Raw genomic sequence first — 24,124 nt, forward strand, 5'->3', positions numbered from 1 at the left:
ACCCCCTTTCTTGAACCCAAGATGTTTTCTGGGCAATTCAGCCTCAAGTGAATACAAACAAATCCAAATGGCTAGGGTTTGTTTTTTTCCTATTTATCTCTGGAGTCTGTTCATTGTTCTCCTTACGCTGTAGGTCAACTTCCTCTCACACTGTGCTTGCACTCGAAAGCTCACGCCTCGAATAAATCTTTGCTGGTCTTAATGGTGCTACTGGACTCTGATTTCGTTACTCTGCCTATAAGTTTGAACTGATTCCTTCCATCCCTTGACACTGTGCATCCACAGGAAAGCTCCCGTCTCAAATGAAACTTTGCTAGTCACCAGACTCAAAATGGGTCCAGCTTTTACCTCTATGTCAGGGGTAGGCAGCTGTGTCCCTCCAGATGTCCATGGACTATAATTCCCATGAGCCCCTGCCAGCCAGTGCTGGCAGGGGCTCCTGGGAATTGTAGTCCATGGACATCTGGAGGGACACAGTTGCCCACCCCTGCTCTATGTAATATATGCTGCTACACAGGGGGAATGGTGACCTCTTTCATCTTCTTGCTTCTCTCCTAAGAGCTGTTTTCTCTCCCTTTGTCCCTTCCCAATGTCTCTGAGCAAGAATTTGGCCCTCCTGCACCTGCCACAATCAGACGGTCCCAGATGCCACCTTGGCAGGGATGTCGTTCAGACTGCGGACATAACCCACGGCGAAGTGCGACAAGACCTCAAAGAGGCCCATGTAAACAGTCCTCAAGGCAATTCACTTCTTTCAGGCCCGCCGTGAGAGGCTCAGCGGCTTGACAGGCCTCAGAGGCCTATCTAGGTCTGTGCGAGCCACAACCCAATAAAGCGTCTTCCTCTCGCCCGCCATTTCCTCTTGGGCGGCCCGGCAGGATCAAAAGGACCCACAGAATGCTCCCTGAACAACCGAGCGAGCTCTCCTGGTCCCAAAAACCAGCTTCTCTGCTCTCCCATCCCAGTCCTTCACCTTCCTTATCCAGCGTTCCCCCCTTGCCTCACTTCAGTTAAACAGGCCTGTGTCTTGTGAGCAATTTCTTTGTGGTGCATAAAGCTGCCTTCAACCGAATGAGTCTAAATGTCCATCAAAGTCAGTATTGTCTACTCAGACCGGGAGCAGGTCTCCAGAGTCTAAAGCAGAAATCTTCTACATCACCCACTGCAGGGTCCTTTTTAACTGGCAATGCCGGGGATTGAACTTGGGACCTTCTGCATGCCAAGCAAAGCCTCTACCCCTGAGCTACAGCTCTCCAGGATTCCAGGCAGAGGTCTTTCCCATCACCTCCTGCCTGGTCCTTTTTGACTGGCAATGCCGGGGATTGAACCTGGGACCTTCTGCATGCCAAGCAAAGGCTCTACCCCTGAGCTACAGCTCTCCAGGATCCCAGGCAGAGGTCTTTCCCATCACCTCCTGCCTGGGCCTTTTTAACTGGCAATGCCGGGGATTGAACCTGGGACCTTCTGCATGCCAAGCAGAGGCTCTACCCCCAAGCTACAACCCCTTCCCATGGCTCTCCAGGGTCTCAGGCAAAGGTCTTTCCCATCACCAACTCCCCGGTCCTCTTTAACTGGAGATGACGAAGATTGAACCAGGGACTTTCACACCAAGCAGATGTTCTACCATGAGTTGATCCACTGGCTCCTAAACCTTTTCCCCTCCCCCCGACCGCTTGGCAATTTCGGTGGTGGATTTAGGCCTGCTTAATATCTCGAGTCTCATGGCCGAGCTCTTGGGTTTTTCGCGGCTCACCTGGCAATCCGGAAAACAAGCCTCGGATTCTCCAATCGCTTTGCTTCCTCGCCAGGAAAAGCGGAAGCTCTGCGTTCTGTCTGCACGTCTCAGGCAGGGAACACAGACACAACCAGGCCAAGAAAGAGAGAAAAGTTTTAATGCCCCGATTCGGGCCCAGTCATTGTTTATTACCAGCTGCAGTGCTGAGGAAGACGTGGGGCTGGAAATATGTTAGATGCCCCACCAGTAGGGTCGCCAGCTTTGGTTTGGGAAATACCTGGAGACTTTGGGGGTGGAGCCAAGAGTGGGCAGGATTCAGGCCAGCCAAGGACCCCAGCATTGTATATTGCAATGGAGTCCCCCGTCCAAAGCAGCCCTTTCCTCCAGGGGAACTGGTCTGTTTAGTCTGGAGATGAGTTGCAATTCCTGGGGATCCCCAGGTCCCACCTGGGGATTGGCACCCCTCAAAAGACCCACGAGGCCTGTTGGGTGCCAGCCCTCGCCAAGGACTTGGGGTCACTGCAGGCTCAAAAAGGGCCAACCATTTCCTTCTTGGCTGTCTCCTGCCCCAGCCCCGAAAAACACAGGTGCCTGTCCCAGCCGGGAAAGAGGCAGCTCTAAGGCAGGGGTAGTCAACCTGTGGTCCTCCAGATGTTCACGGACTCCAATTCCCATGAGCCCCTGCCAGCGAATGCTGGCAGGGGCTCATGGGAATTGGAGTCCGTGAACATCTGGAGGACCACAGGTTGACTACCCCTGCTCTAAGGAACTTGGCCTGGCGTTCGACTTCTCTCGCATTTCCTCCTCTCTCTCTTTTCTCTTTCTCTCTCCCCCGCCAGTCTGCTTGCCTCTACAGAAACAGGCCGTTCCGGGCTTACTCTCTCTCTCTCTCTTGCTCTCTCGCTCTCTTTTTGTCACTCTTAACCGCATCCGGACTCTATTAAAGTTCCTGGCGCTGGATAAACAATGTAACTGTCGCGTGCGGCAGCCTGAAAATAATTGGATTAGCTCAAACATATCAGCTAAATAGAGACAGTCCCTGCCCAGACAGTCAGAATAAATCTCGCCCTGGAAAAAAAAAAAAGGGGGGGGGGGAAGACTTGACAACTGATCCCTCCATAGGGTTGGGCTGCTTTGGCCTACAGATGCCTCCAAAAGGGTGGGGGGGGAGGGAGGAAGGGAAGGGGGAGAATTTCGACTCCGACGGATCCCTCTGTTCCACGCAAACGGGCTGAACCTAAAGGGCGTGAATTCGGAAGCTGGCCGGGTTGGGTGTAAGCACCAGAGAGCTGGCTTGTGAAGGAGCACTTTTGAGGGCAGGGTGATAGAGGATGCTGGCTGTTGGTTGAGGATGCCAACTGAGGTGGGGGGAGGAACAGGCCTGTTACCGCGCGCTAAAAGCATTTCCCAGATCGCCAAGAGCACCACAATCCGGAACTGCAGTCCTCAACTTTGGATTTAAAGGCTGCCATGTAGAGGATGGAGCAGAGTTGTTCTCTCTTGCCCCGGAGGGACGGACCAGAACCAATGGGATGAAATTAACTCAAAGGAAATTCCGTCTCAACATCCGGAAGAAGTTCCTGACAGTTAAAGCGGTTCCTCAGTGGAACAGGCTTCCTCAGGAGGTGGTGGGTTCTCCATCTTTGGGAATTTGTAAACAGAGGCTGGAGAGCCATCTGACGGAGAGGCTGATTCTGTGAAGGTTCAAGGGGGTGGCAGGTGACAGTGGATGAGCGAGAGGGTTGTGAGTGTCCTGCACACTGCAGGGGGTTGGACTAAATGACCCAGGAGGCCCCTTCCAACTCTATGATTCTATGATTAAGGATGGTAAGCCCACTTTTGGAGCAATCCCCATGGAACTTGGAGAGATTTTACTTCCGAGCAAAGTTCTGCCTTTTCATTCATTAGGGATCATGACCCTTCTGGGAAAGTTTGCCCCCCATGGACACGGTACTATTTGCTTTCTCGTCCTTGGGGTGTGGGTTACTGTCTCGCCCATGTCCAGTAGACGAGCCCTGATATGTCTGACTAAACAAAATCCCCCTGTTTTCCCAAATGTTTCTTTTAATATCTTATTATTTTCTTCTCTCCCAAACTTCGAGCGACTCTTGGGGTATGACAAGAAAATTGGGGGGGGGGGTGGAGGAACATGGAGAAAATTCTGAGCGGCAGAAGCGTACTGAGCTCTAAGCATTTGCATTTCCTCCGAATAGGGAAGTCACTGAAGCAATAAATATTTCCGGAACACATTTGGGGTTTTGTGGTGTGCCTCCCCCCTAGAATACCACACGACCCTTTTCGGTCACTCTCCAGAAATTTCTTAATTAGTATTTATTTATTTGCTTATTATATTGTTGCAAAGGAGGGAAGGAGGAAATGTTTCTGGAGCCAGGCAAATGGGTTAAGAGGGAGGCCGATGGCCACAAACAACTGTGTGAGCTGGTTTCGTTCCTCAGCTTTAAAAGGAAAGGCGCATCAAGGCACATAAACCCCGAAGAGGCACACTGCAACACTTTTGAAGAAACACAGTGACATTGCAACTTTCTGCCTGATCACGCCGTATATGTTAATTCAGGTGGGAATCCCTAATTGTTTTTCTACTTGTCTGTTTGCTTCCTTCATTTCTCGCCTGCCTTCCTCCCGTACCAAGACCCAACATAGCTGACATCCGTTCCTCTCTTCCATTTTTATCCTCATAACAACCTTATGAGGTCATAAGAACATAAGAGGAGCCATGTTGGATCAGGCCAATGGCCCATCCAGGCCAACACTCTGCGTCACACAGTGGCCAAAAACAAGGTGCCCTCAGGGAGGTCCACTAATGGGGCCATAAGAAGATAAGAGAAGCCATGTTGGATCAGGCCAATGGCCCATCCAGGCCAACACCATGGCACACAGTGGCCAAAACCAAGGTGTCCTCAGGAGGTCCACCAGCAGAGCCATAAGAACATAAGAGAAGCCATGTTGGATCAGGCCAATGGCCCATCCAGGCCAACACCATGGCACACAGTGGCCAAAACCAAGGTGTCCTCAGGGAGGTCCACTAATGGGGCCATAAGAACATAAGAGAAGCCATGTTGGATCAGGCCAATGGCCCATCCAGGCCAACACCATGGCACACAGTGGCCAAAACCAAGGTGTCCTCAGGAGGTCCACCAGCAGAGCCATAAGAACATAAGAGAAGCCATGTTGGATCAGGCCAATGGCCCATCCAGGCCAACACCATGGCACACAGTGGCCAAAACCAAGGTGTCCTCAGGGAGGTCCACTAATGGGGCCATAAGAACATAAGAGAAGCCATGTTGGATCAGGCTAATGACCCATCCAGGCCAACACTCTGTGTCACTCAGTGGCCAAAACCCAGGTGCCACCAGGAGGTCCACCAGCAGGGCCATAAGAACATAAGAGAAGCCATGTTGTTTCAGGCCAATGGCCCATCCAGGCCAACACTCTGTGTCACTCAGTGGCCAAACCCCAGGTGCCCACAGGAGGTCCACCAGTGGGTCCAGAACTCCAGAAGCCCTCCCCCTGCTGCCCCCCAAGCCCCAAGAATGCCCCATCATAGCTAATAGCTACTGACTACCTCTGCTGCAGACATTTATCAAAGTCAGTTACCCTGAGAGTATGGGATGGGTCCCCGGTCACCCAGCAAGCCCCCACAGGAAACTGGGATTCACTCCTGAGTCTCCCACTCTAACCACCACCTCATATCAGATTTATTTACGTCCTAATGCCCTAGCCCCTCCATGCAAAACCGTGCCCAAATGTTGCCAGTGGGCCAAAACACCCAGGCAGCCTGAGTCACACCTGTGCCTTGAAGAGCAGAAATCACCAAGCAAAGCTGGCCCAAACATCCCGAAACGGTCACCTGACTGCGGGTTGGATGCCGCACTGATTTTAAAGGCATCAGAACCGCCCTGGAAAAGTCTGACAAGTAAATGCGCCAGCCGTGCGACAGACACCCTCCGAGCTGTTGTGCTGAGCACACAACATGCCCAGGAAAGCCACACTCGATCAGAACTTCCTGTCATGTACGCACATCATACGTGACATGTACCAGCGGGGGACACGTCAGCCCCCAACGGGCCCTGCAGTGCGAGCCATGTGGCCATATGGTGCTATTTTGGAACCAGGAGGGATTTGGCTTTATCCCTTCCCATGAAGTCTGAAGACGCCTGGCACTGTGGACCCGGGAGGGGGCCATGCAGCCGAGGGCTAGATTTAAAATAGATTCCTCCCTGGCTTCGCTTTTTGCTCAATTAAACGAGGGAGGGAAGGAAGGGACTCTAGGAAACAGAGAAACATCGTTCAGAAACGCCACCTTGTACTTTCTAAAAACTGGGGTGAGAAGAGACCGAAATTTTACACAGGTTTTTTTTTTTTAATTGACTTGGGGATCAAACCCATAGACTTGGCCAGCGACCCCACACGTTTCATGTTATCTGCATGCTCTCTCAGCCCCACCTCCCCACCTCGCAGGTTGTTTATTGTAGGGAGAGGAAAGGTAAGTGATAGTAAGCTACTTGGAGACACATGAAGCCTGGTGGGTGACTTTGGGGGAAGTCCCAGTTATCTCAGAGTTCTCTCCGCCTCACCCTGTGTCTGTTGTGAGGAGAGGATGGCGAGGCTATTGTAAGGCGCTCTGAGGCTCCTCTGAGTAGTAAAAAGCAAGGGACAAAAAAAAACAAAAAAACAGCTGTTCTTCTTCTTCTTTCCCCTCCCTGGTTACTTTGAGGAAGTGATTGCTATCTGGAAACCATTTCTACCAGAGGGGTATTAGTCAAAGCCATGGTGCACCTTGGGAGTAAGAACATGGCCTCACCTGCACCCAATGCCTTATGACACCACAGCATCGTTCAAGCTAAGCTTGGTTGACACTGGGCTGGAAGCCCTGGGTTGGTTTCAGCAGCTCTGATCCTGTTCAAAGACTGGATAGTCAATAGGTTGGAATGTGATCTGACAGAATTTGGGGGTGCCCCCTGTCCATTTCAGAGAAAGTGGTCCAGTATAGCCTGATCGTGTCCGATCTCTGAAGCTAAGCAGGGTCGATATTTGGGTGGAAGACCATCAAGGAAGACTCTGCAAAGGAAGGCAGTGGTTCATCACCTCTGCTTCTCGATAGCCCCTTGCTGGGGGTCACCATAAGCTAATCAATTGGGACTTGAACTGACCATCAAAAAAAGACTCTGTAAGGGAAGGCAATGGCCGGTCACCTCTGCTTCTCACCTTCCTTGAAAGCCCCTTGCTGGAGGTCACCATAAGAAGGGTCAGTTCATGGATGGGAGGCAACCAAGGAAGACTGCATGGGAAGGCTATGGTCAACTACCTCTTCCTTTTTTAGCTTGCCTTGAAAGCTCCTCACTGAGGTCACCAATTACCTTTGTTGGGTTCTGGATGACTTTTCTGATAAATTTCTGCTTAAGTAGATCATCAACCTCCAACCCTTTGCTGGCAATCTATTGGTCTTGAACCCAAACCTGGACTTAGGCACAATTTGAGTCCTCTGTGGAGCCTCCCATTGATATTGGCCCCGACCTGGATGGTCTAGGCCAGGGGTTGTCAACCTGTGGTCCTCCAGATGTCCATGGACTACAATTCCCATGAGCTCATGGGAATTGTAGTCCATGGACATCTGGAGGACCACAGGTTGACTACCCCTGGTCTAGGCTAGGCCAATATCATCAGACCTTGGAAGCTAAGCAGGGTCAGCCAGCCCTGGTGAGTATCTGGAAGCAAGACCACCAAGGAGTTCCAAAATTGCTACGCAGCTGCAGGCAATACCAAACCACCTCTGAACAGCCTTTTGCCCTGAAAACCCCTCAGGGTCACCATAGATCGACTGCAACTGGATGACCCTTCCCACCACCATCAATATCGATCATTTACATGATTTTCCCCTGCCCGAGAGGAGCACGTCAAGAGTCCATTCAAGACCTTACCTGTGCTGGAACGTGCTTTTGGTCTGGACTTGCACCCGAAACCAGTCGGCGATCCCCCTAGCAAGCTGCTCGGGGGGAATAGTCCAGAGCCGTATTCGGGGACATAGGAAGGGTAGGTGGTGATCGGGTGGTGAGCAGAAGATGAGGCCGCTCCTAAGGAAGTCATGCTGGTCCGCGAATGAGACGACTCCAGCTTCATCGTGTCGGCCAGAGACACCTGATACTTAATACACTCCTTCTCCTCTTGCCGGCTGGATCCGGTGGAGCCCGGGGTAGAGATGGAGGGGTCCGGGGAGACATCTTTCGGCGGGGTCGGCGGGAAGGTGAAGAGGTGCGGACTCGAGTGGCCCGTGGACAAAGCGGAGGAGGACGCCGGCGGGTACACAGAGAGAGGTCCGGGCGAGCTGTGATGGATGGGAGTCTTGGAGAAGGGGCTCAGGTTCCAAGGGGAGGCACTGTGGTGGCTTCCCAGAGCTTTGCTCCCATCCAGCCAGGGGAGAGAACCATGCAGCAGAGGCGGACGGCACACCTGGCCACCTGCTAGGACAGAAGACAGGCAGAGCCCAGTTAGTGGCCTCCTCCCAGAAGATACCTCCGATACGTCAACCGAGGTCTGGTGGGAACCCAAAATCTGGTTCCCTTCATTGAACAATGTGGAAGCATTTTTTTTAAGTCTTGTTATTTTCCAACACAGAGGATCATAGAATCATAGAATAATATAGTTGGAAGGGATCTCCTGGGTCATCTAGTCCAACCCCCTGCACTATGCAGTACACTCCAAACCCTCTCGCTCATCCACTGTCACCTGCCACCCCCTTGAGCCTTCACAGGATCAGCCTCTCTGTCAGATGGCTCTGCAGCCTCTGTTTAAAAATCTCCAAAGATGGAGAACCCACCCCCTCCCGAGCAGGCCTGTTCAACTGAGGAAGCGCTCTAACTGTCAGGAACTTCTTCCGAATGTTTAGATAGGATTTCTTTTGAATTAGATCAGTGCCTGTGCTTTTACCTTCCACCCCCAACTTACAACAGCTGTGCCATGGGCAACAAAAAGCTTGGCCCGGTCATAGCAAGCAACCCCCAAGCTGCCTAAGTGTCTCTTTGTAGTTCCTACTCAATGTAGTACCTCTGTGAAGACCAGGCCTCTGGAGCACAGCAGCTCCAGGGAGCCAGATTGTTTGCTTCTGCGGTTGGGGTTGGCTTACCCATGTCAAAGCTTCAAAACCTAATGATGCTTTCCCAAGAAGCTGCTTTCTGCTGAGTCAGATGACTGGTCTACCATAGTCAGTCTTGCCTACTCTGACTGGTAGCAGCTCCCCAGGGCCTCAAGTAGGCATCTTTCATATCATCTAGATCAGGGGTAGTCAACCTGTGGTCCTCCAGATGTTCGTGGACTACAATTCCCATGGGCCCCTGCCAGCAAATGCTGGCAGGGACTCATGGGAATTGTAGTCCATGAACATCTGGAGGGCCACAGGCTGACTACCCCTGATCTAGATCCTTCTTTTTTTCCACAGGAGCTATCAGAGACCAAAGGTGGCACCTTCTAGATCACAGCCAGCCAAACCTTGGCTCTCCAATAGTCCATGGACTTCTGGAGAGTCACAGTTTGGCCACCCTGTTCTAGACCCAGAGGAGATGTTCTGCCATCCTCCACTGTCCTCGTCAGAGTGGCACCTTTCAACCTCCAGCTAAAGTCAATGGGATAGGAAGGGTGAAACCATGTTTAGGATCGGCACTAGAAAGAGGACACTCACAACCCTTCCCGCCCGAGGCCGGTCTGCAGTGGGACCGCTCTGAATCCACAGCTCCCTTCTTGTTTACACAAACACTATGACCTCTAAAGAATCTGCTTCCCTCTTCCATTCCAAACAGGGCAACCTTGTTTGCTCCCTTGTAGCAAAAATAAACAGAGGTCCTGTGCCCCCCCTAAAGGCTAAAGACCATTGTTTTCCCGTGGAAATTCTCACAGACTGACTGCCTCTTCTCCAGAGTGACTGCAAGGGCATTACTCACTGCATCTGACAAAGCATTATTATTATTATATTAATAATAATTATTAATATTGATTGCATAGGGGGCGTGTAATGCAGCCAGGAGATTCTAAGATTGCGTGGCATCCAGGCCAGAGACATTCAGAGGTAGTTTGCCATTACTTGCCCCCCCCCTCCGGCATCACAAGGCCACCCTCTCAAGCACTAGCCAGGGACACCCCTGCTTAGACTCTGAGATTTGATGGAATTGGGCTTGTCTAGGCTGTCAGGAGGAGTTCTGACTAAGCAGTTTCTGGCCCCCAAAGTATACACTGGAATAAACCTTTGTCAACCCTTAAGGGGCCTCCAGAATCCTGCTCACACCATCTATGGCTTCCTGGCCAACATCCCACTCCTTAACGCCCTGGCTCTCAACAGAAAGTGGAGAAAGCCAGCATTTCAAATGTCTGCTCCCTCCAGCTTAATGCCCACAATGTTGCCCTGCACATCCTGAGAGTTTCATATCTCTTTGGCTAGCGCCATTTTTTCAAACATTAGCTATTTGGTGTGTCAGTCACTGTGGGGGGAAGCACCTTGGGGATGAGCTTTTGCCTGGCTTTGGGTATGGGGTTTTTTCTTTGCCTCAATTCTCAGCAGTCTGATTAGGATGCGATTCTCCATCCGATAGATGGCACAGGACATACTGCGATCATTATAGTTTAAAATCACGGCAGTTCCCCTCCCCCTCTGTTTGCTTCCTTGGTACCTCACTTCCCACCGTGGCTTATAACTTTCCCCCTTGCCCATTTCCTCTTCACAATCATCCTGCGAGGTAGGTAAGGCTGAGAGTGCGTGACCGACTAGCGCAAGGTCACTCAGCAAGCTTCAAGGGGGGGAGCAGGGATTCGAACCTGAGTCTCTGATCCAAGCCTCACAACTGTATCCCCTCCGTCCCAGAGAGTGACCTCTTAAAATCCTTGCGCTAAAATAGCCAATCAGGTGGTCTAATTGACAACTAAGACATCAAATTCAAGTATTGCTATTCAAGTAATGCTATTTATAAGCCAATGGGTGCTGAATCCGGGCCTGTTTCAAGATGGTAAAACTTTAGAACATTCTAAATCCATTAATTGGAAGTGTGTATTCTCTTAGAATAGCTCGGATTAACTTTCGTTAATATGTGTTTAGAATTTCGGGCCTATGCCGGTCCAGTTCCAAGTCCCGATTAAAACCACGGAGGGAGGGAGTGGGCATGCCCCCGGAAGCTCACACCCTGAATAAAACTGTTGATCTGAAAGGGGCCATTGGCCTCCAGTGTTGAAGCTCACCTTGGTATCATCATAAACACTAAATAAGGTCCTGTTTATTCAGGGGGGCCTTCTTCATAGTCAAAACCTGGCCAGAATCAAACCTCGTTTGTGAGTAAACACACCAGCATAATGCCAGCAAAATGGGAAGGAGTCAGGGAAAAGAGAAAGACCCAACCGGGGAGGAATCAGCCGGACGCAGGAAGCCCCGGACTTCAAATAGCAAGAGAGAACATTTGTGAAGACACTCGTGCACAATGTCTCCGTAAATCCAGGGGCGCTTTGCCCGCACATCTCCCATGTCCTCCGAGCTGCATTCCTGAAGCTGAATGGGACCAGCGTTCTTCAGAATCACAACAGTAGCGGAGAACAAATTCCGTTTCAGTTCAACGGGCCTTCCCAACATGGCCCAGTTTAAACACAGTCGTGGAGGGGGGGGGGAGAAAATCCTGATGATTTTGAGGAGGTGAGAAGGCAGTTTCCAGAAACTCTATGGGTATGCGCCTACCACTCTATCAACTACGAACCCTCCCCACACACAGCAGAAGCTTCCTGACCTCCAGTTTTCAACCTGGCCTAGCAGCTGTGGCTCTAACATGGGCACACCTGAAGAAGTGCACTTCCCAAAAAAGACCTACAATTAATGTTTGTGGGTCTTCAAGGTGCCAACCGGACTCAAACTTTGTGCTGTTGCTTCAGGCCAACATGGCCGCCCACCTGAACAGGCCTTTAGCTGGGGACATCCGCAAGAGAGAACGGTTAGCTCCCATGTTGAAGACGAGTCGGTTCTTATACCCAGCTTTTCACTGCCCGAAGGAGTCTCAAAGCAGCTTACAATCGACCTTTCCCTGCCTCTCCCCACAACGGGCACCCTGTGAGATAGCTGAGGGTGAGAGAGCTCTGAGAGAACTGCTCGGTGAAAAGAGCTCTCACGGGACTGCAACTAGCCCAAGTTCACCCACCTGGCTGCAGGGCAGTTACACCTGAGACGGATTCTGAGTAGGCCGCCTTCCAATAGCGCTCCAGGAAACACAGCTGCCTCTTTCTAAATGGAGGGCTGGGAGTTTATGAACTAGAGAGAGGAGATACCTAGAGACCACCTAGGTATGAAACCTAAATTTGGGGGTGGTACCAAATGTAGGCCGAGCTTTTTCAACACCTCCCCAGTGGGGACAGTTTCTCCTCTCTGTGTCCCCCTAACCCAGGGGTAGTCAAACTGCGAATTGCTGCAAACTGCAAATGCTGGCAGGGGCTCATGGGAATTGTAGTCCATGGACATCTGGAGGGCCGCAGTTTGACTACCCCTGCCCTAACCCCTCCATCCATCCTGCAAAGACCCCTGAAACTGACCAAGGGAAAGTGACCCCAAAACAAAAGCCAGCAATAACCCACACATACACCAGCTGCCTAACGTCAGTTCCCTTTTAAGAGAGGATTTCTCACCCATGTAGGCCGGAGTCTTCCACCTGAACCCGGCTTCTGAAACCTTAAGAAGCGGTGGTGAGGCCCAGTTTGTACTGAAGGAAAACATGGTTTTAGAGTCTCAGGCACAAGGCCTGCAAAAGGTCAGGGGGTCTGAATGCCCAGTCCGGTTTGAGGGCCCCCACGTTTACCTCTGAGTAAACGCGCTTCCTCGGATAAAACTCTCCTTCCGATAAAGGAGGCTTTGGGGTTTTAAATTCCGAAGTGGCTAGCCGAAAACTGACAAAGCCTAAATTGCTTGGCTTGTGTCCTCAAACCTACTACTTATTTTTCTTTCTCTGCACCCCCTTCTTGGAGAAGGATTTTGGGAAACTCGAAAGTTTCTTCTCTGTCTCCTCACCAGGCCAGCGGCCGCTGTTTTAAGGGTTTGGAGCGGGGGGGGGCAAAAATTAAATAGGATCTGTCTTGCTAAAGAGATCCGAAGTTTTATAGGCTCCAGGTAATCTACCTTTTATTTTATTTTTTTAACAGCGCCATCCTTTGTCGACTGACTCCGGACTCAGGTCCTGGAACCCAGTGGCCCTCCGGCTGTCCTAGCTGTGTCTAGGATCTAACTGCTAAGATCCAGGCACCCAGCGGAAAGGTGTGGGTCTTTCTGGTACCCCTGCAGAGCAGCCGGATTTTCCTGTCTATTTCACACACACCAAAATGGTTGAAGGTTTAGGGCAGGGGTAGTCAAACTGCGGCCCTCCAGATGTCCATGGACTACAATTCCCAGGAGCCCCTGCCAGTTGCTGGCAGGGGCTCCTGGGAATTGTAGTCCATGGACATCTGGAGGGCTGCAGTTTGACTACCCCTGGTTTAGGGTTTGGCCTTGGCCTACTCCACCAGCAACAAACAGCCCACTTCAAAGCTTGCATTGCTTACTCAGATGTAAACCCGGGAGCACTGAGGGACTTACTTCTGAGCAAATCTCCATAGAGACTCAGGCCGAAATCTCTCTCTTTCTCTCTCTCTCTGTTTTGGCCATTGTCAGCAAAATGTGAACCTTTCAGGTCAGAATTCAGGGGGCAAAATAGGTCAATTTCCTACAATCCTGGACACACCTGGAAGGGAGTGAACGCAAATCCTTGGGGGTATATTTTCCCCCTCTTGAGAGGAGCAGATTCTAGATCTACCACTGAAAAGTTTACTTGGAATCTATGGGAAGGAACTCCCTCGAAAGCATAGATTTTTAGGATTAAAAACCAGGCTCAGTTTTGTCTGGGCAGCTTACAAACTTCTGTTAGATATCATTTTAATCGTTTTTTTACTACTGGGGCTGGGAACGATCCAGCCAGGTGGTTCGCAAGAAGGGGTGGGGGAGATCTTAGATATATTCATTCCTGGGAGAGGGATTTAACTCTACCTAAGCAGCGTTGTTCCCGGACCTGCCTTGGGTTGTAGCTCTCACAAGGGCCCAAACCTACAGTCTACTCAGAAGTAAGATTCAGCTGGGCTGCCCTGTTGGTCTGAAGCCACAGAACAAAGCGTGAGTCCAAGAGCCCCTTCAAGGCAAGCCAAGTTTTACCCAGGGCATAAGTCCCACTATGCTCCACAGGGCCGACTCCCGAGTAAGCATACAGAGGACTCCGAATTTATTCCAGGATAGGAAGATGGCCATGCGGGTACACGCGATTGTCTCCCGACCTGCATGTATGAGTGTGAGAGTGGGAATGTCCTTCCTAACCTTCTGTCCTTTGCCGACTGATCAAAGGGGTTGCTTTGAAACTTTGCAGGGGTGGGGGAGAGAAACCGGACAAGCAATATTTTGCAATCCGGCTGCAAGGATTCCAGGCACTGCAACTGCTAATTCATTTTGCTTGCTCAATTCGCCGGGGTGGCTCTACTGCTGTTTTCTGTTACCATGGGTGGGGGAGGGACTCTGTCACATCCCCTGGTAAAAATATTCCCCCAGATTTCCCCCCACTCAAAAACGGTGGGGATGATCTTGAGGCCACCTTAAAAAATATTTTTGACCGTCTAATCTGCCGGACTGAAAAGGCTTGACACCCTCCCCCAAAACTGATTTTGATGTTCCCCGTTTTAGGGCCTGGTCAACATGCCCCTACATATCGCCTTTCATAAGAAGTTTGATTTTAAAAGAAAATTGAACGGAGCCGCCAAGCCAGCAGTGCCAGCTTCCCAGTCCAACAGAACTCTTCCACTGGGTGGGTGTTTTTTCAATGGGCCTGATCCCAAGTAGTGCCGTGATTTCCAGGTGAATGTATGAGGCTGTGTGTTTACTGGGCACTAAAGGTTACACGCACACACACATCCCAGCACTACCCTTGGGCCAAGATGCCTAAAGTAACGATCCTAAGCATGGTGAAACTCCCTAAACTTTCTCCCTGGATTCCAGGAACACCTTGGTGTCCTGGTTTAAGAGTGGCGGCCTCAAATCTGGAGAACCGGGTTCGATTCCCCACTCCTCCTCCACACACTGCCAGCTGGGCGAGCCTGGGCCAGTCCCAGTTCTCTCGGGGCTCGCTCAGCCTCGCCAACCTCACAGGGTGTCTGTTGCGGGGAGAGGAAGGGAAAAGGTGATTGTAAGCCACTTTGGGGCTCCTTTGGGCAGTCAAAAGCGGGATGAGGGGAGAGGACAGCCAGCTCTTCTCTCCTTCCTGAAGACCAGCAAAGTTTAATTCTGGGTATGACTTTTGGGGCGCATGCCCACTTCTTCAGAGACCGGGCATCAGCTCGCGCATGCATGTGCAGAAAAACTTCTCTCCAAAATTAAACTTCGTTGGTCCTCAAACTTCCTTCTGATGTTTGTTGCAAGCTTTCCTTCTGAGTAAACCCGTGTGAGGGAGGAGAAAGGGTTTTCATCCCCTTAAAACCCCCCCAAAAACGCCAACTGAACTAGGCCTGGCGCAATATTGTATTTTATTCAGATCCCCCCTCCCAGGGAGACTTGGAAAGGCACACTCCAGCAGGCTAGCTCTACTTGGAGCAGGCCTCCCCCAAGTCCTCTCCCGCTTGTGCTAAACATGCACCAGCACAAGGCTGGAAAAGTCCCTTCTCCTTTTTCCCCCCTTCCCTCCCCTTTGACAAACATAATTCCAGCACCTCAGTCCCGGAGGCAAATTCATCACACTTCTTCTTTGGGAGAAGGGTTGCATAGCTTGCCCCTCTCCCAACTTCACCTATTGCCCAACCTAAAGGGGGGGGAGGGGGTAGGATTGCTGTCTAACAAAACAGTTAATTGAGCCATTTCAAAAACCCTGCCGAAAAGCCTCTATTGTGTTTTCTGGTTTCCCCTTTCGCATTGCTGGTATCATTCGTATTAAAAGCAGAAATGACAGCCAGAGAAGGGGGAAAGAGAGAGAGACACACACACACGGGCCTGGCTGCTAGGAGTTCCTAAGAGAACCCAAAAGTTTGGGGAATGTTTGGCTGCGGCCTGCCCTGGGAAGGGCGATCCGGCCAGTTCACAAGGAGCTGCTTCCGCGTAAAAATGTGCAATTTTTAATCTTTCCCCTCCTGTCCTAAGCCGGGGGGGGGGGGGGGTGCTAAGGTGCCCTCCCCGTTCCCCACCCGGCTTGCAAAGTTAGGGGGAGGTGCAGTCGTAGCCACGGGTGCGATCCGGCTCAAGCGGTAAGCCGTGTTTAAGCCCCCTTGCTTTCCAGGGGGAGGCTGAATCGAACTTTAATTTACCGGGGAGCCAGTCCCACCAGACTGACTTCTGCACGTCCCTGTTCGCATTCGCCACAACCTTTCAACGGGAATTTGGTGACCCTGCAGAAATCGGCCGGTGTAGCCGGGGAAAAGAGTTTCCCTTTGCCTGAATCAGGACCCTCCCGGCTAACCTGGGCCTGGCGGGGCCGTCCACCGCTTTTAAACACAGTTTTGAACTTGCACAGAAGTAAGCTCGGACTTAAGCTCCAAGCGAACACCTTTAAGGCTTGATTCAGGTGGGGGGCGGCGGGCCGGTCTGAAGCAGGGGGGCAAAGTTCGAGCCCAGGGGCCCCTCTAAGACCCACAACGTTATATTTCTCATGTGCGCGCACCCCTCTCCAGTGGGTAAGCCCTGTTTCGTGGGGTCAACGGGCACTCTTCCTTCCTCCCGAGGCTTGCGGGCCGAGCTGCTTAAATCCATTCCGGGGCAGACCCATTCTCTACTGCCCTTAAAAGCGGAGAGATCTGGGCCAAAGACACACAAGCCGGCATCCCATTGGAGGCCAAATGGCGGAGAAATTTTTATTTGGAACCCAGTGCCCTGGCCTAAAACGAGGACCTATTTCTCGAACCAACAGACCATAGGATAACATGCTGGGAACATCGGGCGCGGGGCCGGATCGGGGCGCTTCTCTTTCCCTCTGTCCCGGAGGAAACTGGGTGTCTAACCTGCCGGTCCTGTCAATTTCAAAGGCTTCCTGGCCCCAGACTGGTCTGGCCCGCGACTGGTCAATTTCAAAGGCTCCCTGGCCCAGACTGGTCAATTTCTCCCGGCCTTACAACCTGCCCTTCGGAGGAGAGACCCCGCAGAGGAGCGGGGCAGAGACACATCTAAACAACGAGGCTACGTAGTTTCCGGGCCGACTGGGGGAGGGAGAGCTCTCCGGGCCCCTGGATCTCTGGAGGACTCACCGTGATGGGCCGGCGGGTACCGCTGCACCGTGGCTCTCACCGAATTGCTGTAATAGGACGGGACGTGGTTGCCTTGTCCGTCGATGTTAAAAAGTACATCCACTTCCTCGGCCAGAGGATATTGCGTGGGATCCATGTAGGTATGAGCCAGTCCCGGGTGATGCGAGTCCGGGTGTTGTCCGTTGAGGACCGCCGGGTGGTGGTGGCTGACCCAGCGGGGCTGATCCGTGGTTACTTCCATCCTGGCGAATTCGAGGTCGTCAGACGTTTCGGTTTATTTTGGGTTTGGTTTGTTTTGTGTCTTGTTTTGTTTTCTCAAAGTCTTTTCTCCGTGCAAAAACAAGCACGCACACACACACACGGGAAAAAAACCTCCTATAATAATAACAAAAGTCAACAGGAAAAAAAATAGCCAATAAAGAGCTTAGAGTTCGTCAGACAGTCCAAGGGGGTGGGGGAGAGACAGTTCTGGACACGTAGTCGTTTGGCCCCCCTTCCCCAAAAAAGATGGGATCGGGGAAGATTTCCCCCCCTTCCCTCCGGTGCGCGCTTTCTTCTCCTTGGTGGATATTCACTTCTCACCTGCGAGCGAGAAAAGGAAGAAAAACAAGGGGGAGGGGGGGGAGAGAGAGAAAGAGAAGAGAAAAAAACTTTGTTTAAAAAAACTTTCACAACTGCATTTCTTCTTAAGGCTCCGGGGATGCAGGTCCTTCCCAGAGAAACCTCCGCTGGCCTTTCCCCTAAACGCCTCGGCAACTCACCGATGCAAAAACGGAGCAGCTTCGCCGGGAAAAGGGAGCGAGCGGGGGGGGGGGGGGATCTAGCGCCTGGCAGCCGCCGGTCGGCTGGGCAATTTCGCTCGCAAGCTCGGGCTGGCTGCGGGTTGAGTCGGTGGCACCTTGAGCAGCACAAATGAGAGAATCTTTCCCCACAAAAATAATTTAAAAAAAAATTAAATGTGGGGGGGGGGGGGGAGAGAGAGAAAGTTGCAAAGGCCCAGAGCTCCGGATAAAAACTTTTTAAAAAATGCTATATCTAAAGGACTGGAAATATTTTGAATGCAACTTTTTTTTAAGGGGGGGAGGGAGAGCTTCAGAGGCGGGAGGGAGGGAGACAGAGAGAGGGAGAGAGAGACAGGCGCGTTCTTAAAGGCGCCCCGCAAAACGAAGCTGCGTTGGAAAAGTTACAGGGGAGGACCCAAGGGAGAACCTGATCGGCTCAAATTGTACTCCCTGCCCCCCGCGCTCCCCCCACCCGCGTCTCTTTTTAAAGGGAAGGCATTCTTTCTGAAAGAGCCCGGGATGGCGCCAGTCGGCTCAGAGCTCACAGACAGCTCGGGCGACACACAACTTAAGGAGGTTCGACTGTCATCGGCGGGGGGGGGGGGGGGAGGGTGGAGTCTGTCACTGAGCAAGGAGGGGCCGAGAGAGCGGAGGGAAAAGGAAGCGAGCTGCTGCCGGACAGCCCCCCCCCCCTCCGTCCTCCTTTTCCGAGGCCGGAACAATCCTAACTTGGACTTTTGCTGGAGTTCCGAAGAAACATCTGAGCAATAAAGGGGGGGTCCTTTAAAAAAAATCACCCCCATGCACGCACAAACCACGTCGAATTATTTTAGAAAGCACCCCCTTTCACCAAAAAAAATAAATTATTTGGCATCTCTTTCGCAAGGTAGGACCTGTTGCATTGGAACCGACCCGGGGGGGGGAGTGAGGATCGCGCGCAGTGAAGTTCTTGGGGCGAGCAGGGCGCTACAACGCTCCCTGTTGGGCTCCGGCAAGGCGTGGGGAGGACGAGGCCTCTTGGAAAGGGCGGCCCACGAGAGGAGCAGAGCCGTTCCCGAAGAAGGGAGAGGGGAGCTCAGGACATTTAAGGAGTCCTTCAGATGTCACAGGGCTCTTGCGCTTCTCGGCTGCAGCAGGCCGAGCAACTCTGCGTGAGCTCGACTTTTTCCAAGGTGAGGGGAAGGGGTTGGAGCGGGGCAGGAGCCTACCTTTGAACACGGAGGCTGTGCGGAGAAGCCGCTGCAATCCTACGCAGCGCTCCTCCGCCTTAAACCCGCGGACCTGCAGGGGCCTAGCGCTGCGGAACCCCACAGCGGCGGGCGGCGCGGACCAAACTCCTGCAAACCCAGAACAAAACTTTTCCGGCCTCCAAAGGGCCCCCTGGACCCGAACTGGGAGACCCACCTGAATCTACCTGCCGAGGACAGCAGGGGGGGGAAGATCCTGGCCACAACGAAACTAGGGGGGAAATGTTCACCATCTCTTGCACTCCCGGGCTTGGAAAGAGCCGAAAAGCAGCGCCCAGGAGGAAGCGGAGTCCGAGGCGGCTCTCCCCGGACCTGGAACACGCCTTTTGCCGCTCCCAACCATCCTCACAACCCACGCGGGTCCAGAAGAGGCGGCGTGGGGATTCTCTAAAGGGAGTGAACCGAGAGGGGCGGGGCCAGGGGGAAACGAAAGGACTCGCTCCCAGCCAATCGGGAAGCCTCGCGAGCCGGCCGTGGGCCGCCAGAGTCTTTTACTATTGGCTGCCCGGCGCGGCGTTCGAACTTCCAGCGACTCTCTCCGCGTCCTGTCCATTGAGCCAGGGCGCCCCCTAGCGGTACCTTCAGACTCGAGACTTGCCGGGCTGGCCGGCCAAAGGGCGCCGCGCAACAAGTCGTCTCGCCGGCCTTTCCCAGCACCTCCCCCACCATGCCCCGCGGCTGCGCATTCAATAAAACGGAGTGGGCTCTTCGAGGAACCCCAAACTGGAAAAGGGGTCGATTCAGATCAGGCAAGGAGAATCGATTTCCTCCATCGATTTCCACCATCTTGAGAACATCTGAAGAGCCCTGCTGGGTCAGACCAATCGTCCATCTAGTCCAGCATCCTAAGAACATCAGAAGAGCCCAGCTGGGTCAGACCAGGGGTCCATCTAGTCCAGCATCCTAAGAACATCAGAAGAGCCCAGCTGGGTCAGACCAGGGGTCCATCTAGTCCAGCATCCTAAGAACATCAGAGGAGCCCTGCTGGATCAGACCAGGGGTCCATCTAGTCCAGCATCCTGAGAACATCAGAAGAGCCCTGCTGGATCAGACTAGAGGTCAATCTAGTCCAGCATCCTGAGAACATCCGAAGAGCCCTGCTGGATCAGACCAGGGGTCCATCTAGGCCAGCATCCTAAGAACATCAGAAGAGCCCAGCTGGGTCAGACCACAGACCACAGGTCCATCTAGTCCAGCATCCCAAGAAGAACAGAAGAAGAGCCCTGCTGGATCAGACCAGGGGTCCATCTAGTCCAGCATCCTAAGAACATCAGAAGAGCCCAGCTGGATCAGACCAGGGGTCCATCTAGTCCAGCATCCTGCCTGACACAGTAGCCAACCAGTTTCTCTAACTACAGGGCATAGAGGCCAAGGAGGAGACAAGGGTTAGGAGACCCTCTATTTTATTTTTTTTAAAGATTTGTTATTTCTGGCTGCACACCTCCTCTGATGAATGTAAAGAGAGCAAGTATGGGGGGGGGGGTTCCTCTTATGGGTGAGAAGACCCCAAAGCAACAGTCTTTGAAATTCTAAAATGTTTTCACAACTTCATTATATCTGTTCTCTAGTCCTGTAGATCTGGATCCAGATCCAGATCGGCCAAAACACTGGTTATCCAGTTCGTGGTACCCCTACTCTGTTTCGATGCAGTTCTTAGAGGGGGAAAGTCACCCATCCCTTTTCCCCAGTCGCTCAACCGGCCAAAAGAAAACCAAATGCGAAGGTTTTTTTCGGATCTCTGAATGGACCTTGAGCGCCAGCCAACCGCAAGACGGGAGAAAATCCATGGCTGATTTATTTCTGCCACTCCAGAGTAAGCCAGCAATCCCCGGGGGCAAATTCGCACCCAATCCCATTACACCAAAGAGGGTTTACTCCTGAGTAAGAATCCCCCCTTCAGCTCCTTGATAGATCACCGGCCTGTAAGAATCTCGCGGAAATTCCCCTAGAAACGGAAGCGGCTGTTCTCTATGTGCGAAGGGGTCGCTCTTCGATCCGGTTTCTTTTTGCTTCATTCCGAAGCTTCTGGCCGAATGGAGTGTGCGTTTCCCTTCTCTACCTGCAGCGCCTTTCCAAAATGGAACGTTTGATTCATCCCAACCAGGGTCATCCTTCTGTGGGAATTCACACCAGACTTGGAAGTCCGGAACTATTTGATCCGGAGTCCGGAGTGGTTGGCGTTTTGGTCTTCCCGCTGGGATTGGAAGGAGCAGGGAGGGGGAGAAACCCCCCTTCATAATCTGATCAAGTGGCAAGAAGAAGAAGAAGAAGAAGAAGAAGAAGAAGAAGAAGAAGAAGAAGAAGAAGAAGAAGAAGAAGAACTGGTTCTTATATGCCACTTTTCTCTACCTGAAGGAGTCTCAAAGCGGCTTACAGTCACTTTCCCTTTCCTCTCCCCACAACAGACCCCCTGTGAGGGAGGAGAGGCTGAGAGAGCCCTGATATTACTGAAGAAGAAGAAGAAGAAGAAGAAGAAGAAGAAGAGTTGGTTCTTATATGCTGCTTTTCTCTACCCGAAGGAGTCTCAAAGTGACTTAAAGTCGCCTTCCCTTTCCCCTCCCCACAACAGACACCCTGTGAGGTGGGTGAGGCTGAGAGAGCCCTGATATCACTGCTCCCCCCACCCACCACGAGCCCCTTGGCCAAAAGAGGACGCAGCCCAGAGAAATATCTGTCCCCATCGAGCGAATACAGAGACCGTTAAGGACCCAGATAAAGTTAACTGGAAGAACTTTAAATTAAAACCAAAACCCGAAAACGAAGGCAGGCGTCTCAGCCCTTAACAGCCTTCTGAAGCCATGGATCTCCAGGGGTCTTGGAGACCCCCTATGTGGATCTACTCCGGAGCAAGAATCAGGTGATCCGCCCTTGCTGCTGTGAAGCCGCAGAGGGAAGTGTGATTCGGGCACTTTTAAGGCCGACCACGCAAAATGAAAGCGCCAACCTTGAGTAAAACCTGGTTGGGCTTAAAGGGGCCCCTGGAGTCCACCTTTGTCCTACTCAGAAGTAAGCCCCATTTTCTCCAGTCGGGCTGGACTCCCAGGAAAGGGGTGCAGCTTTCGATTCAGAGAGGTCAGAGAAAAAAAGGAACGAGCCACATATGAATTGTCCGCGAAGGTTGGGATTAGATTCAGCAAGCCGATAGACACAACAGTCCCCCCCCCAAAAAAAAACCCTAAATATCTATCGTAATTATTGTTTTGTCTGTTCTGCATGCTTTTTGGCTCAATTCCATCTCTGGGCGTTTTGGGAAAGGGGGGGTTGGCCTCTCCCCTTGGCTCCTTTCTTAATAATACTTAATATTCATAGAAAGTACTTAGCGGGAGGGGGGAGGGGGGAGAACAGCCACATGAATGTTCTTGTCCCTGGCACACCCACCCTGTGAGGACAGCCCAGGGGGGAAGAATGTTCACATGGATGTTTTTTTCGGGGGGGGGGGGGGCTGCACACCCACCCTGGCGGGAAGACCCTAGTTCTTCCTGCAGGGTATGTGGGCGAGGAATGTTCGCATGAATTGCCCTGTCGCCTACGCACCAACCATGCGAGGTAGGCCAATCTGCTTCCTGCTGCTGGGGGGGGGGGGGAGAAGGGAAGAACGTTTGCAGGACTTTTCGTTTCGCCTGCACGCCAACCTGGCGCGGTAGGCCAGTCTGCTCCGTGCAGCCGAGGCTGAGGTCGCCAGGAGGATGGAGCCCGGCCGGGGGAGGGCCGGGGGTCTCTCTCCCCCCCCCCCCGCCCCCGCTTCCTCGTTCGCTTCCCCCTTTCGCTCCTGGGCCGGCCGCTTGTCTTCGGGAGGCCCCTGAAAAGAGCAACCTCGGCGGAGCCAGCCGGGCGGACGCCACCGGCCGTTGATGTCACCAGGGGCGGTCAGGCGGCCGGAGGAGGGGGCCGGAGGGGGCGAGGACCGGTGGGGGGAGGGGGGGCTCAGCAGCCAATAGGCGCAGGGGGGGATTCCTCCCAGGTTTTCTTTCAAACCCCCCCCCCCACCACCACCACCGGATGAGAAAACGGCTTGGAGGGGGTCCCAGATCCTAAAGGGAGGAGGGGGGAGCCCTTTCATTCGCGGGGAGGGCAACAGGCGCCTACCTGGAAGGCCGGTGTGGCACCGCCAGGGCCACTCCTCGGAAGTAAAGCCCTGGGCAGATTCCGGTGGGCAGCCGGGCGGGTCTGAAGTTGGAATCCGGGGGGGGGGAGGGGGGCGCCTTGAAGAATTCCGGGTCGGAGTCTCCGTGTGGACGTCGCGTGCGTGGCTTAGACCCGCAATTCAACGGGGTTAGGGGGCTTTGAAAACGGCATTCCCACGCACATTGGTTCTAGACACCCCACCCCCCTCCCCAGCTTAATCTGGAAGGACAGCAAAAGCCCCTTGAACAAGTTTAGTTTTTTTTGGGGGGGGGAGAATCCCTGCCCCCGCCAGTCCTGCAGCCCCCCCTCCCCAAAAAAGCGCGTCTCCCCTCTACTTCTTTAAAATATGGGGATTGAAAAAGCCAAGGAAAGACCCCCCCCCCAAAAAAAAACAGCTCCCCCTCCGTGCGCTCGGTCTCCTCTTGGCTCGGGGCTGCGTCTTCTCTCCGCGGGGAAAGACCGACCAGGCGCGGGACGCCAGCTCCGGCACACGCCCCCCACCCCCCCACCCCCACGTCGCCCTCCGCAGCAGAAGCCGGCGACCCCCTCCCCCCTCCCCCCTCCCCCTCTCCTCGCCCCGCTAGTTTGGCTAATTGCTCTGCACAATGGGCTCCATTCGGCCCCAACTGTCAATTAAAGCCCCCCCCCCCCGCCGTTGGGGGGGATGAAAACCGAGAGGGGCTCCTTCCTTCCCAGCTGGCGGGGGGGGGGGTGGATGGAGGAGAGGAGGGGAGCGAGCTGAGCCGAGCTGGGCGATCCTAAGCGGAGTCTCAAACCCGCTGAGACGACCGGCCCCAGGATCCGAATTCGATCCGAATTCAGGCAGAGAGTTCCGATCTGGTGCATGGAGAGAGTCGCCTTCCTCGGGGCACGCTGGAAGCCCCCCACCCACCCCGGCCCTCGATGGGGCTGAACCCCTAGCGCTGCTCTGATGGGGGTGGGGAAGCCCTTCGAGGTCCAAAACGCTT

The 24,124-nt window shown here is 53.1% G+C and overlaps 1 protein-coding gene across 16 annotated transcripts in view; it reads right to left on the reverse strand.

Annotated features, from left to right (window-relative positions):
* GATA3 (GATA binding protein 3) overlaps positions 1 to 24,124 on the reverse strand; it is a 114,008-nt gene that overhangs the window by 26,154 nt on the left and 63,730 nt on the right. For 8 of the 16 annotated variants that reach the window (XM_077340282.1, XM_077340294.1, XM_077340292.1 and 5 more), the window contains 2 exons: positions 17,003 to 17,584; positions 7,675 to 8,214 (listed from right to left, as the gene is read on the reverse strand). In XM_077340282.1, coding sequence (XP_077196397.1) covers positions 7,675 to 8,214; positions 17,003 to 17,243 — 781 coding nt within the window. In that variant the 5' untranslated portion in view covers positions 17,244 to 17,584. Of the gene's footprint in view, positions 1 to 7,674; positions 8,215 to 17,002; positions 17,585 to 17,763; positions 18,237 to 18,992; positions 19,012 to 19,188; positions 19,406 to 23,117; positions 23,237 to 24,124 lie in introns of those variants that run through there. The other 8 variants (XM_077340296.1, XM_077340295.1, XM_077340293.1 and 5 more) reach the window with 5 other exon arrangements.

The sequence above is a fragment of the Paroedura picta genome, chromosome 5 (genome assembly GCF_049243985.1).
Source record: "Paroedura picta isolate Pp20150507F chromosome 5, Ppicta_v3.0, whole genome shotgun sequence".
NCBI lineage: Eukaryota > Metazoa > Chordata > Lepidosauria > Squamata > Gekkonidae > Paroedura > Paroedura picta.